We start from the raw sequence: 14,813 nt of genomic DNA on the forward strand, positions 1-14,813 counted from the left end.
GGATGGTGGAGAGGGGATAAGAAGTGGGGGGAGGGATAAAGTAGAGAGCTGGGAAGTGATAGGCTGGAGGGAAATGGGCTGGGGGAAGGTGGAGAATTATGGGAAATAAAAGAGAAAGAAAGGTAGGGCTGGGGGGGGGGAGATTATAGTGAGGGGGGAAAAGAGAGAGAAAGAGAACCAGACTAAAATTATAGATAGGGATGGGGGTAAGGGGGGGCAGGGGTATCAACGGAGGTCTGTGAGTTGAATGTTCATGCCTGCAGGTTGGAGGCTACCTAGGCGGGAGATAAGGCATTGCTCCATCAACCTGCGTGTGGCCTCATCTTGACGGTAGAGGAGGCCATGGACAGACATAGTGGAGTGGGAGTGGTCTGTGGAATTGAAGTGTGTGGCCACAGGGAGATCCCCCCCACTGCTGGAGGACTGAGCGCCGGTGTTCAGCAAAACGGTCTCCCAGTCTGCGGCGGGTCTCCCCAATGTATAAATGGCCGCATCGGGAGCACCGAGTACAGTATATCACCCCAGCTGACTCGCAGTTGAAGTGGTGCCTCACCTGAAAGGACTGTCAGGGGCCTGGGATGGTGGTGAGGGAAGAAGTGTGGGGGCAGGTGTAGCACTTCTTCCGTTTGCAGGGATGAGTGCCCGGAGGGAGGTCGGTGGGGACGGATGGGGGGGATGCATGGACAAGGGAGTCACATAGGGAGTGATCCCTGCGGAAAGCCGAGAGTGGGGGGGAGGAGGGGAAGATGTGTCTGGTGGTGAGATCCCGTAGGAGGTGGCGGAAGTTACGGAGGATTATACATTAGATCTGTAGGCTGGTAGGGTGATAGGTGAGGACCAGGGGGACTCTATCCCTGGTAGGCTGGCAGGGGGATGGGTGAGGGCAGAGGTGCTTGAAATATGGGAGACGCGATGGAGGGCAGAGTTGATAGTGGACGAAGGGAAGCCCCTTTCTTTAAAAAAGGAAGACATCTCCTTTGTCCTAGAATGAAAGGCCTTATCCTGAGAGCAGATGCGGCAGAGGCGGAGGAATTGAGAGAAAGGGATAGCATTTTTGCAGGAGACAGGGTGGGAGGAGGAATAGTCTAGGTAGCTGTGAGAGTTAGTAGGTTTGTAGTAGACATCGGTGGATAGGCTGTCTCCAGAGATAGAAACAGAAAGATCTAGAAAGGGGAGGGAGGTGTCGGAAATAGACCAGGTGAATTTGAGGGCGGGGTGAAAGTTGGAGGCGAAGTTAATGAAGTCGACGAGCTCAGCATGTGTGCAGGAAGCAGCACCGATGCAGTCGTCGATATAACGTAAGAAAAGAGGAGGACAGATACCGGTGTAGGCTTGGAACATAGATTGCTCCACATGGCCGGCAAAAAGGCAGGCATAGCTAGGACCCATGCGGGTAACCATGATAAATTCCTCCCCAAATTTCCCTTGGCAATTGCACAAGGGGCATCATTGGCCCTGATGATTTCTTGAGACAGCTGCTTTTGGAAGGAGAATCCAGATCCATTTCTAAGGATATGTAAGAGATCAAAAGGCATCAATGATTTTGTGAAATGGTGGAACATGCTGTAGGGCTGAATAGTCTACTCCTGTGTTTTCATTACTCAACACCATACCATCATTCTTACCTCTCCCTGTGTCCTTTATTACATTTTATCTCTAGAAATCTATATATTTTCAAATATATATACAGCATTTTGGCCTGCACTTTCTTGTTGTGGAGAACTCTTTCGGGTAAAGGAATTCCTCCTCACTTCCTCTTGGTTTTTACTCCATACCCTGAAATTGGGGCTCCTCCCCCCCCTCATTCTGGGGTGGGTGGGGTCAAGGAGAATCTCCTCACATCCGGTCTTTCAAACCTGTTTCAATGAGATCCCCTTTCCTTCTAAACTCCGTTCATTCCAGTCTCCATTGATAAGTATCCTGCTGTCCTACAGATCAATTAAATGAATCTCAAGGTAGTACAGGTATATGGTAACGTGCAGTAATACGTACTTGACAATAAACTTACTTTGACAGGTTAGTGAACCTTCTACAGTAAGTATATATTTTCTATATTTACCATATTCTATGGTCAGGGTGCAAAAACTGTACCCAGTGTACCTGCTGGGATCTCAACTGTGTGCAAAATAAGAAGACATCCTTTCTCCTAAACTGAAAATACAGTTAAGCCCTCCTTATCTGCGGGTTCTGGATGTGCGGATTCAACCAACTGCGGATTGGGAAAACCCGGAAGTTCAGTCTCCAGCACTTGTTGTTTGAGCATGACCAGACTTTTTTTTTCTCTTGTCATTATTCCCTAAACAATACAGTATAACAACTATTTACATAGCATTTACATTGTATTAGGTATTATAAGTAATCTAGAGATGATTTAAAGTATACGGGAGGATGCGCATAGGTTACAGCAGATCGGGAATCGAAAAAGAAAACAGAAGTTCTCTAGTCGAAACAGGTACATCCAGTACTATTTAGTGCCAGTTAGTCAAATGTTTGTCTTAGTATATATTTTACCTTTCTATGCATATAAAACACTTAAAAACGTATGTATTTCAATAATTAAACCAGTGTTGCTTAGTAATAATTGTAGCTTTCATCGGCGCAGGGCTTTCACATACTCCATTATTCTCACTTTAACCTTTAAAATTGTTCCAATTGTTGGCCGACTGTAGCCTAATGTTTTTCTAATAACCGATGGCATTTCACCTCTTTCTGATCACTTTATTATTTCCACTTTATTTTCAACCGTGATCTTTTCCAGATCAGAAACACTGCGGGCGGCGGGTTCCAAGCTCCACTGGGTCCTAAAGTCCACCGCACTGAGCCAGGTTACGTAAGCTCCGGTGCTCCATCAGGTCCTAAAATCCACTGACTTGAGCATCTGCGTTTTTTGGTATCTGCGGTGGTGGGGGGGGTCCCAGAACCAATCCCCCGCGAATAAGGAGGGTTGACTGTAGTTTGTAGAGAAGGCCAGTGGATTATTTATTTAAAAGCATGTTGTTTTTTTTGTGAAAATGAGTCAGCCATGATGGAATGGTACTGCAGACTCAATGGGCCAAATGGCTTAATTCTGCCTCTTAACTGCTTGCAGCACTGCATGTTTGCTGTGGGTGACCAGTGTACAAGGACAGCCAGGTTGCTTCTGTACTTCAACGTTTATCACAGTGAAAAAGTACTCTGCCTTTCCATTTTGCATGTTCCTTACAACTAGTAGTCCCCTGCAGCTTCCGGCCATACCAAGGTCTTGAACAGGGATAAAATAGAAACAAATGTGATATTGGCAGAATCTTTCCATTCTCAATATTGCCCACAGATCATGAGAGTGCTCAGTAATACTCACCAGCCCAGTAATAAAATGTTGCTCTTTTCAAAGTTAAGCCACACTTCACTGACATGAAACAAAGGGTGATGGACTGATGATTACAGATTGAAATGTGTTTGTAGTGATGTTTCCTGGGGGTTGTTTTTCTAACTACTAGATTGCTACAAGGCACGACGTTGTCAAGTTTCTCTAGATCTTTTCAAATGGCCCTGAGCTGGTGAAAATGGGGGACTGGGAAGAAGGTTAATGAAGTTTTCCATGTTGATTCAGGAGCCTGATGCTTGAAGGGTATTAACTGTTCCTGAGCAAGGTGTTGTGAGACCCAAGACTCCTATACCTCCTTCACAATGACAGTAACGAGAAGAAAGCATGGCCTTGATCGTTGGTGTCTTTGGTGCATGATGCAACTTGGATATACAGCTATATCCCAACGGCATAACTGACCAAGAATTGGTAAAGCTCCACTTCCCCCTGTGGCTTGCTGCTGCTGAAAGTACCTGCCCATTGTTATTCCTTCACTGGTGCCTAATGCTCAATCCTGAGCAAATTCGGTTGTGAATGAGTAACCTGCCTATACTCACATTAAGAAGTGGCACTTGGGTAAGACAAAGGATATTGCTGTGTGAATTGTTCATTCAGGCATCCAATCAAGCAAGCATGAATTGGCTCCATCAAGCAACAGAGGTAAAAAAAAGGACCTCATTTCCTGAAAGCCTAATATTGTCAGAGGTGGGAAGTAAGCAGCTGTTAGAAAAATTCAGCTCCTGCTAATTCCTTGAGGTAAGGACTGAGAGTCTGAAACATTCTGCACACCCTCTCCTTAGGAGGTAGAAAATGTGACAAGCAGATGTGTAAATGAGGAGCAGGAATAAGCATTAACTTATAAATATAATTAAACACATTGCAGCTCTTAACCTCTCATAATCCTCTTCTTCAGATGAAGAAAAAGGAGGCATTTTAAGAGTTGAAGATTATAGGAGAGCAGCCAAGCTTGGTAAGAACTACAAATGCAGCAATTCTAGATTATTGTTGTAATTTTTGGAATCGTGTGTATCTTGAATCTGATCAGTGTTTATTTTTAACTGCTGTCAGTCTGTAATGTTTCTGAACTTCCGTGTCACAGGGGACGGCAGTGGGTGGTGCTGGTGCTTCACAGCTTCATTAACTCAAGATTAATCCAAACATCCGACACTGTGTGAAATAAATTTGGAATAGGATTGATCTATGTGTCAGCATTAGACACAGTCGGCAGAATATATCATTTATATATTGTAAGGATATATGAGAAATTATCAATTGTGAAAACAAAAGATCTTACCAGTCCAGTCAGTCAGTGATGCTGATTTTTTTTAACTCGCCCATTTTAGCAAAATGTGTTAAATATTGCTGTTCCTAATTTTTAAATGGTCTTTATCACTAGAAATGTTAATGTTGCCACAGTTTTGCAACTCCTCCAGTTTACAACTGATTTTGGAGCAAAGGCTTGTTTGCTACTTTTTTAAATTGTACCCACCCACCCTTCTAAAACCGATTAACAATTGGTAGGGCACTTCCTTGGCCACTGAACACTTCCTTCATCAAGGATGTATTTGATTTCAAATGAGAAAACACCTAATAATTCATATGTTTGAGGGAGTGGAAATAGAACATGATGCACACTACAAAGACGAGCTCAAGTTCTTACATATTAGAAGAATTTTCAATGTAGACTGTTACTCGGTTTAAATGGACACTACCACCTTAATATGAAAACTAAAGTAGCACGTGCTGTGACAAAATGGGCTAGGAAGAGTAGTTGGTCAGCTAGAGGGGCAGTTTGGGGAAACGAGGAATACTTTTATCCAGGAATGAAACTACTGTGTGTGTATTTGTTCTGCTTGCCTACTTTGAGGAGAAAGTGGGTGAGAGCAAAGACTCTTTAATAAGTGAATCAAAACGCATTACTTTTGTTATCAAGTACTAGTAAATCAAGGTAAATGGATTTGCTGTGTTGTCTAGAAGATGTTTAGCCTCTCCATCCAAAAGGCTTCTTTAGTTCTAATCCATGGTGGGTATTTCTCCAGTTTATGAACTCTGTGATTTGTTTAAAAGGTATAGCAATCACACGAGGGTCGTTAAGAGTAGTAGAGGTAATGAGAGGATCATTACCTCTACTGGAAAGCAGCCAGTAAAGGAGTGGAGCTTTGTGGCTTTGACTCGGGGATCGGCCTTGTTGAGGGAAGTGCCTTGTGAGGAAAGTGCGAGTCTTTGGCTCGAGAGCCTTCGGCGAGGAGGCTGAGGGAGGAGACTATGCCACAGTTGGAGAGGCTGAGAGGTGGTGAAGAGGTGACAGGTAGACTGATTCAGTGTGATGCCTGATGTGGGAGGTCAGGGACACTGATGGTGCCTCCGGCTGCTACAACTGTGAAAACTGTGTCCAGGTTCAGCTCCTGAAGGACCGTGTTGGGGCACTGGAGAGGTAACTGGATGACCTCAAGTTCATCAGGGAAAACGAGAATTTTCTGGACAGGACCTGCAGTGAGATTGTGACACCGAAGATACCGAAAGAGAGAACGGAGGCAACGATGAGGAAGGGATGGATGCTTGAAGTACAGGAGACCCCAGGGGATGTGCCACTTGAAAACAGGTTCACCCTCTTGGAGGCTGTCGGGACAGAAGACACTGCCAGTCTTAGAGGCAGACAGGTCTGCAAGTCAAAAATTGACACTGAAGCAAAGCCGAAGAGACAGACGACAGGCAGAGCTGTGGTAGTAGGGGACTCCATAGTGAGAGGTTCAGAAAGGGGTTTCTGCGGCAACAGGTGGGATTTAAGGATGGTGTGTTGCTTCCCTGGAGCCAGGATCCAGGACGTCACGGACTGATTGCAGAGCATCCTCAAGGGTGAAGTTGAATAGCCGAAAGTGGTAGTGCATGTCGGCACAAATGACATCGAGAAGAAGAGGAAAGAAATCCTGCAGCTGACTTGAGAGAACTCAGAAGAAGGCTGAAAAGCAGGACCTCCAGGGTGGTTATCTCCGGTTTGCTTCCAGTTCCTCGTGCTGGTGAGAGCAGGAACAGGGAGATATAGGATCTCAATGTGTGGCTGAGGAGCTGGTGCGGCAAGCAGGGTTTCAGATTCTTAGACCACTGGGATCTGTTTTGGGGTAAGGATGAATTATACAAAAGGGACGGGTTGCACCTTAACAGGCGGGGGACCAGCATTCTGGCAGGCAGATTTGCCACTGCTACATGGGTGTGTTTAAACTAATAAGTGGGGGGGAGGAGACGAACTGGAAATATAAGGATGGAGTTAAAGGGAAAGAGAGAATAAGAAAAGTTAAGAAAGACAACAGAATTGACGGGGTAGAAAGCTCAGGAAGGGATCGGAGAGTATGGCCAAGTGCAATAGAGACCAATGTGAGAAGCGAGAGGAGTAATGGATTAAAAGTATTAGATATGAATGCACGAAATATAAGAAATAAAGTGGATGAGCTTGAAGCTCAGTTGGAAGTTGGTAAGTATGATGTTGTAGGAATAACAGAGACATCGCTGCAAGAGGACCAGGGCTGGGAAATGAATTTTCAAGGATATACATCCTATCGAAAGGACAGACAGGTGGGCAGAAGGGGTGGGGTGGCTCTGCTGGTGAGGAATGAAATTCAGTCCCTTGCGAGGGGTGATATAGAATCAGGAGATGTAGAGTCAGTATGGCTAGAACTGAGAAATTGTAAGGGCAAAAGGACCTTAATGGGAGTTATCTACAGGCCCCAAATAGTAGCCTGGTGCAAGTTGAATCAAGAGCTAAAATTAGCATGTCGCAAAGGTAATACCACAGTTGTAATGGGGGATTTCAACATGCAGGTAGACTGGGAAAATCAGGTTGGTACTGGACCCCAAGAAAGGGAGTTTGTGGAATGCCTCCGAGATGTATTCTTAGAGCAGCTTGTACTGGAGCCTACCAGGGAGAAGGCAGTTCTGGATCTAGTATTGTGTAATGAACCAGATTTTATAAGGGAACTCAAGGTAAAGGAGCCATTAGGAGGTAGTGACCATAATAACTTTTAATCTACAATTTGAGAGGGAGAAGGGAAAGTCGGAAGTGTCAGTATTACAGTTGAACAAAGGGGGCTATGGAGCCATGAGGGAGGAGCTAGCCAAAGTTAACTGGAAGGATACCCTCTCAGGTATGACAGTGGAACAACAATGGCAGGTATTTCTGGGAATAATACAGATGGTACAGGATCAGTTCATTCCAAAGAGGAAGAAAGATTCTAAGGGGAGTAGGGGGCGACTGTGGCTGACAAGGGAAGTCAAGGACACTATAAAAATAAAAGAGAAGTATAACATAACAAAGATGAGCAGGAAGCCAGAGGATTGGGAAACTTTTAAAGAGCAACAGAAGATTACTAAAAAGGCAATACGGGGAGAAAAGATGAGGTACAAAGGTAAGCTAGCCAAGAATATAAAGGAGGATAGTAAAAGCTTCTTTAGGTATATGAAGAGGAAAAAATTAGTTAAAACCCCGAAGTTGGGCCCTTGAAAGCAGAAACAGGTGAATTTATTATGGGGAACAAGGAAATGGCAGATGAGTTGAACAGGTACTTTGGATCTGTCTTCACGAGGGAAGACACAAACAATCTCCCAGATGTAATAGTGGCCAGAGGACCTAGGGTAATGGAGGAACTGAAGGAAATTCACATTAGGCAGAAAATGGTGTTGGGTAGACTGATGGGACTGAAGGCCGATAAATCCCCAGGGCCTGATGGTCTGCATCCCAGGGTACTTAAGGAGGTGGTTCTAGAAATCATTCAAGCATTGGTAATCATTTTCCAATGTTCTATAGATTCAGGATCAGTTCCTGAGGATTGGAGGATAGCTAATGTTATCCCATTTTTTAAGAAAGGAAGGAGAGAGAAAACAGGGAATTATCGACCAGTTAGCCTGACATCAGTGGTGGGGAAGATGCTGGAGTCAATTATAAAAGATGAAATAACGGCACATTTGGATAGTAGTAACAGGATCGGTCTGAGTCAGCATGGATTTACGAAGGGGAAATCATGCTTGATTAATCTTCTGGAATTTTTTGAGGATGTAACTATGAAAATGGACAAGGGAGAGCTAGTGGATGTAGTGTACCTGGACTTTCAGAAAGTCTTTGATAAGGTCCCACATAGGAGATTAATGGGCAAAATTAAAGCACATGGTATTGGGGGTAGGGTACTCACATGGATAGAAAATTGGTTGGCAGACAGGAAACAAAGAGTGGGGATTAATGGGTCCTTTTCAGAATGGCAGGCAGTGACTAGTGGGGTACTGCAAGGCTCGGTGCTGGGACCACAGCTATTTACAATATACATTAATGATTTAGATAAATGGATTATAAATAACATTAGCAAATTTGCAGATGACACAAAGCTGGGTAGTAGTATGAAATATGAGGAGGATGTTAGGAGAATGCAGGGTGACTTGGACAGGTTGGGTGAGTGGGCAGATGCAGTTTAATGTGGATAAATGTGAGGTTATCCACTTTGGTGGCAAGAACAGGAAGGCAGATTACTATCTGAATGGTGTCAAGTTAGGAAAAAGGGAAGTACAACGAGATCTAGGTGTCCTTGTTCATCAGTCACTGAAAGTAAGCATGCAGGTACAGCAGGCGGTAAAGAAAGCAAATGGCATGTTGGCCTTCATAATAAGGGGAGTTGAGAATAGGAGCAAAGAGGTCCTTCTGCAGTTGTACAGGGCCCTGGTGAGACCACACCTGGAGTATTGTGTTCAGTTTTGGTCTCCAAATTTGAGGAAGGACATTCTTGCTATTGAGGGAGTACAGCGTAGGTTCACGAGGTTAATTCCCGGGATGGCGGGACTGTCATATGTTGAAAGATTGGAGCGACTGGGCTTGTATACACTGGAATTTAGAAGGATGAGAGGGGATCTGATTGAAACACATAAGATTATTAAGGGATTGGACACGATAGAGGCAGGAAACATGTTCCCGATGTTGGGGGAGTCCAGAACCAGAGGCCACAGTTTAAGAATAAGGGGCAGGCCATTTAGAACTGAGATGCGGAAAAGCTTTTTCACCCAGAGAGTGGTGGATATGTGGAATGCTCTGCCCCAGAAGGCAGTGGAGGCCAATTCTTTGGATGCTTTCAAGAAAGAGTTAGATAGAGCTCTTAAAGATAGCAGAGTCAAGGGATATGGGGAGAAGGCAGGAACGGGGTACTGATTGTGGCTGATCAGCCATGATCACATTGAATGGCGGTGCTGGCTCGAAGGGTCGAATGGCCTACTCCTGCACCTATTGTCTATCATTAGTCTTATCTTTTCATGAATGGAGGTGTGAACTGTTGTAGAGATGTTAAGACTGCATTGTAAATAACAAATCCTCTGTTCAGGGATGGGTTTTCCAGTTTATGGCTTCTTTAACTCCTCTTTCAAATACGTCCTCCCCATCCAAAGTGTCAAGCCTCTCGGATGAGTGGCAAAACGTCTTCTAGACAACACAGCAAGTAGAGTTGCTTTGATTTACTACTGCTTGATATATAGTGACCTGGATGACTAAGAAGTTTCATAGGCACTTCGATTTTGTTAGTTTACTGTAACCAGTGTAGTATATACCTTAATGGTGCCTCACAGTATAATGTGTTATCTAGTGTCATAATTTCCTCAAAATTAATCCGGTGAATGACTCTCCCAGTTTGCTTCCAAAAAGACCACTTTTGACCTTATTATCTGAGATGTGCCAGATAGTGTTGTGAATTGCCCTCAGCATCCTGAAGTCAAAGAAAGAAAAATCATCTTGTTCCTAATTCCCTGAAGGAAGTGCTATGTTTGGATCTCCACTGAGGATGGGTTTGGTCTCCACTAGAGTTGACTCACGCACTACGCTGCAATGTATGCACGTGTAATTGCAAGGGAATGACTCGTTCCCATTCAGGGAGGAAAAAATTCCAAAATCAAAAAGCATGAGAAATTTCACGGTTTCCTTTGAGCATTAGAGGTCATGTACAATTAAAATATCTGAAGGAACTCTGGAACTTTGCCTGAACATTTAATCTCTAAAATACAAAAACAAAGTTTTTATTCTTGTATTTTACTCAGAAAATAAGTTTTTTTTTCTATCTTTATAGCTTCAGCATCACATCCTTGCTCTTGTACTCTAGACCTCTTGAAATGAATGCTAACATGGCCTTTGCCTTCCTCACCACCAACTCAGCCTGCAAGTTAACTTTCAGGGGTTCTGCACAAGGACTCCCAAGTTCCTCTGCACCTCAGACTTCTGGATTTTCTCCAGGTTTAGAAAATAGTCTGCACATTTGTTTCTACTACCAAAGTGAATGACCGTGCATTTTCCAACATTGTATTTCATTTGCCTCTTTCTTGCTCATTCTCCTAATCTGTCTAAGCCCTTCTGCATCCTACCTGTTTCCTCAACACTACTTGCCCCTCCACCAATCTTCATATCAAATGCAAACTTGGCAACAAAACCAACTGTTCAATCATCTAAATCATTTATATACAGCATAAAAAGAAGTGGTCTCAACACCAACCCTTGAGGAACACCACTGGTCACTGGCAGCCAACCAGAAGGTTCCTTTTATTCCCACTTGCTGCCTCCTACCAATCAGCCAGTGCTTTAAACATGTTGCTAACTTTCCTGTAATATCATGTGCTCTTAATTGGTAAGCAGCCTCATGTGTGGCACATTGTCAAAGGCCTTCTGAAAGTCCAAATATACAACATTCACTGCATCTCCTTTATCCTACTTGTAATGTCCTCAAAGAATTTCAACAGGTTTATCAGGCAGAATTTTCCCTGAAGGAAACCATGCTGACTTTGTACTATCTTGTCCTGTGTCACCAAGTACTCCATCACCTCATCCTTAACAACTGATTCCAGCACCTTCCCAACCATTGAGGTCAGGCTAGCTGGTCTATAATCTCCTTTCTGCTGTCTTCCTCCTTTCTTAAAGAGTGAAGTGACATTTGCAATTTTCCAGTCCTCTGGTACCGTGCCAGAGTCCAATGGTTTTTGAAAGATCATTTCTAATGCTACCTCTTTCAGAACCCTAGGGTGCAGTTCCTCTGGTCCAGGTGACTTATGTACCTTTTAGGTTTTTGAGCTTTTTGATTGCCTTCTCTCTTGTAACAGTAACTGCACCCACTCTCTTCCTTCACACATTACAACATCAGGCATACTGTTAGTGTCTTCCATAGGGAAGACTGACACAAATACTCAGTTAGTTCATCAGCCATCTCCTTGCCCCACGTTATTATTTCTCCTGCTTCATTTTCTAGCGGTCCTATATCCACTCTCATTTCTCTTTTATTTTTAACATACTTGAAAAAACTATTACTATCCACTTTGATATTATTTGCTAGCTTGCTTTCATATTTCATCTTTTTTCTTCTAATGATCTTTTTAGTTGCTCTCTGTAGGTTTTTTAAAACTTCCCAATCCACTATTTTCCCACTAATGTTTGCTTTGTTGTATGCCCTTTCTTTTGCTTTTACAATAGCTTTGACTTCCCTTGTCAACCACAGTTATACTATCTTACCATTGGAATATTTCTTAATTTTTGGAATACACATGTCCTGCACCTTCCTCATTTTTTTGCCAGAAACACACACCATTGCTGCTCTGCTGACATCCCTGCCAGCAGCTCCTTCCAGTTTACTTTGGCCAACTCCTCTCTCATACCGCTGTAATTTCCCTTACTCCACTGAAATACTGCTACATCAGACTTTACTTTCTCCCTATCAAATTTCAAATTGAACTCAATCATATTGTGATCACTGGTTCCTAAGTGTTCTTTTACCTTTAGCTCGCTAATCACCTCCAGTTCATTGCATAACACCCAATCCAGTATAGCTGATCCCCTAGTAGGCTCAACGACAAACTGTTCTAAAAAGCTATCTCACTCTCTTGAGTTCCATAACCAATCTGATTTTCTCAGTTGACCTGCATGTTAAAATCTCCCATGACTACTTTAACATTGTCCTTTTGACTCACCTTTTCTATTTCCTGTTGCAACCTGTGGTCCACCTTCCAACGGGCCACTGTTGGGAGGCCTGTATATAACTGCGATCAATGTCCTTCTTCTTCACCTGCCTCTTCTTACTTCATCCCCCTTCCTCTCCCCACCCACCTTCCTTCTCACCTGGCTTCACTATCACCTGCCAGTTTGTACTACAACTTCTTATTCTGGTCTTTTCCCTTACATTCCAAACCTGAAGGATCTCAGCCTGAAACGTTGACTGGTTATTCCTCTCCATAGGTGCTGCCTGACTGCTGAATTCCTCTATTACATTGTGTGCATTGCTCTGGATTTTTCTTACATTTATTTCTTGATGATACAGCACATTTATAGGCCCTTCCGGCCCACAAGTCTGTGCTGCCGAGTTACACCCATGTTAACCTACTAACTCATGCGTCTTTGAAATGTGGGAGGAAACTGAAGCACCCAGAAGAACTTGGATCCTTTTCAGACACTTTTATGAAAAATGAAAATCACTTATTTTTCAGCATGTCAAAGTATGGAAGCCGGGTCAACAGATCAACCATTTCTTTGCATGGATCTTGTATACATAACCGTGCTGCTGCAGGAGCTGGGATTCCAAAATGATGCCAAGTTAAAGGTAATTTGGATGTGATAGCTGAAATTAACATCTTTCATTTAGTATTCTGCAGTGTCTTATCTGAAGTGGTTTGTGATTCTCTTTACAGCTTGCTCGAAAGATCAATGGTGTTGAGAGCAGTTGGGCACTGGGAGCTACATTCCATTACATCGACTCCCTTCACTGAAACTGGAGAGAAAAGCGATTGTTTACAGTTCCATCAGGGTTGAACACACACCTTCTTCAAAATATTGTCTTCCCCCAGTGGCAATGGGGCGATCATAAAATGCGGGTCTAGACTTAGTTGATTTTAATATTCTGAGTCTCTGGGGTTTATTGTTTTAAATCTAGGCGATCAAAAATCACTGATTTTTAGATGGTTGCCGCATTGGCTGAGATTTTGCATGATCTTTAACAAACAAATGGTGAGAATCTTTTTTGTAACTTTATTTTATTTTTAGCAATCAACAAAAAAATGAAATTTAAAGGGATTGTGGATTGTGTTTATTTTTAATGTATAATACCATTTTTATTTGATTTTGGGGTCAGGGAAGGGAGTTAGTGATCAGGTTAGGATTTAGGGACAGGGATGGATGTGGGGGATTTAGAGGACAGGGTAGAGTCTAGGCCTCTGCTCCACATTTAGCCACTTGGATGTGGTCAGATGTTGAGCCAGCAGAGCAGCAGGAATGAGGCTGGTAATGCCTCAGTACGCAAGCTGGTTCGGCAAAGACCAGAGTTCAAGGCCTAGTGTTCAGGGTCCCACCATCGGTGAGTCTGGAGCTCAAGGCCTGGATCTTGTGTCCTCATTCGTTGTTATCAATGAGTCCTGGGTCAATACTGAAAGATCAAAACCCTAAGGTCATTCTGAAGTACAGAAGTCGAGGCCTGATAGCCAGAGCTGTGAGTATGCAAACCTCTGTGAGTCCTGTGGGGAAGTCGAAAGCCCAATGTCTGTGAATCCACGAGTCTGCTGGAGCCTGGAGCCCAAAGATGGCCTGTCTTGGGGTTGGAGGACTGGTTGGGAGGGAGGAACAGGTCTTGGTTTGCTAGTGGTGCTTTTGACTTGGTGCTTCTGCTTTGTTGTAATCTGTGTTGTTCTGCCAAGCTTGGTGGGCATGCTGTATCGGCACTGGAATGTTCGTCGAAGCTTGCAGGCTGACCTCCGCACTTCTTTGTTGGCTATTACACTGTCCCGCCAATGAACTGGACTCTGAAAACTCACACTCGTTCCTCAATCACACTTTATTTACTGGTGCACAAGGAAATCAGCATAGCCCCTGACACCACACTTTTCTGAAGTTTGAGCAAAGAAATGCCTTTTTTTATATACAGAAATTCACTAGTTGTATACAAATATTGATCCAATAGAAACTTTGTGCCCTTCCGATTCCCATCATTTCTATATTTAAGTACCAATCATAATACATATTTCAGGTGTTAATAACCAATTAAATCTACATGTTAAGGGCCAATAATACTTGAATTATTAGTAAATACTGCCCTAGAATCCTTCATTTGCATCTTTGTCTTGGTATGCTCAGTGACCTTGGTTCCCAGGCTTGAACCAGATCTGTATCAGATCTTTTCCGTGAAATGAAAATAAAACCATTTTGAGGGAACACTAGTTCATTTAGAAAAATAGCTACTCACAGTTGGCCATCACAGTCAACCTTTATTCAACACTCTATCTACAATGGATGTCACCATAGCATAATGAGAAGAATATTGCAGATTTGCTGAATAAGTAATACCATTTACCACTGGATATCTGTCAGTTGCAGGGACTTGCCATTTTGTTACATTTAAGACCATTCAGTTATGTATTACACGATTTTGTAATTATTTATTCTGTGTGCATCAAAGCACAACTGTGAGAGTTATAAACAAGCTTTGAA

General features: G+C 43.3%; 1 protein-coding gene across 2 annotated transcripts in view; it reads left to right on the forward strand.

The window, feature by feature from the left end:
• The window catches only part of entpd6 (ectonucleoside triphosphate diphosphohydrolase 6), a 66,344-nt gene extending 51,807 nt beyond the window's left edge, over positions 1-14,537 (forward strand). For both annotated transcript variants that reach the window (XM_073051489.1, XM_073051490.1), the window contains exons 12-14: positions 4,257-4,313; positions 12,824-12,936; positions 13,025-14,537. In XM_073051489.1, the coding sequence (XP_072907590.1) occupies positions 4,257-4,313; positions 12,824-12,936; positions 13,025-13,102 (248 nt within the window). In that variant the 3' untranslated portion in view covers positions 13,103-14,537. The remainder of the gene's footprint in view (positions 1-4,256; positions 4,314-12,823; positions 12,937-13,024) is intronic.
• Positions 14,538-14,813: the final 276 nt, after the last annotated feature.

The sequence above is a fragment of the Hemitrygon akajei genome, chromosome 7, assembly GCF_048418815.1.
Source record: "Hemitrygon akajei chromosome 7, sHemAka1.3, whole genome shotgun sequence".
NCBI lineage: Eukaryota > Metazoa > Chordata > Chondrichthyes > Myliobatiformes > Dasyatidae > Hemitrygon > Hemitrygon akajei.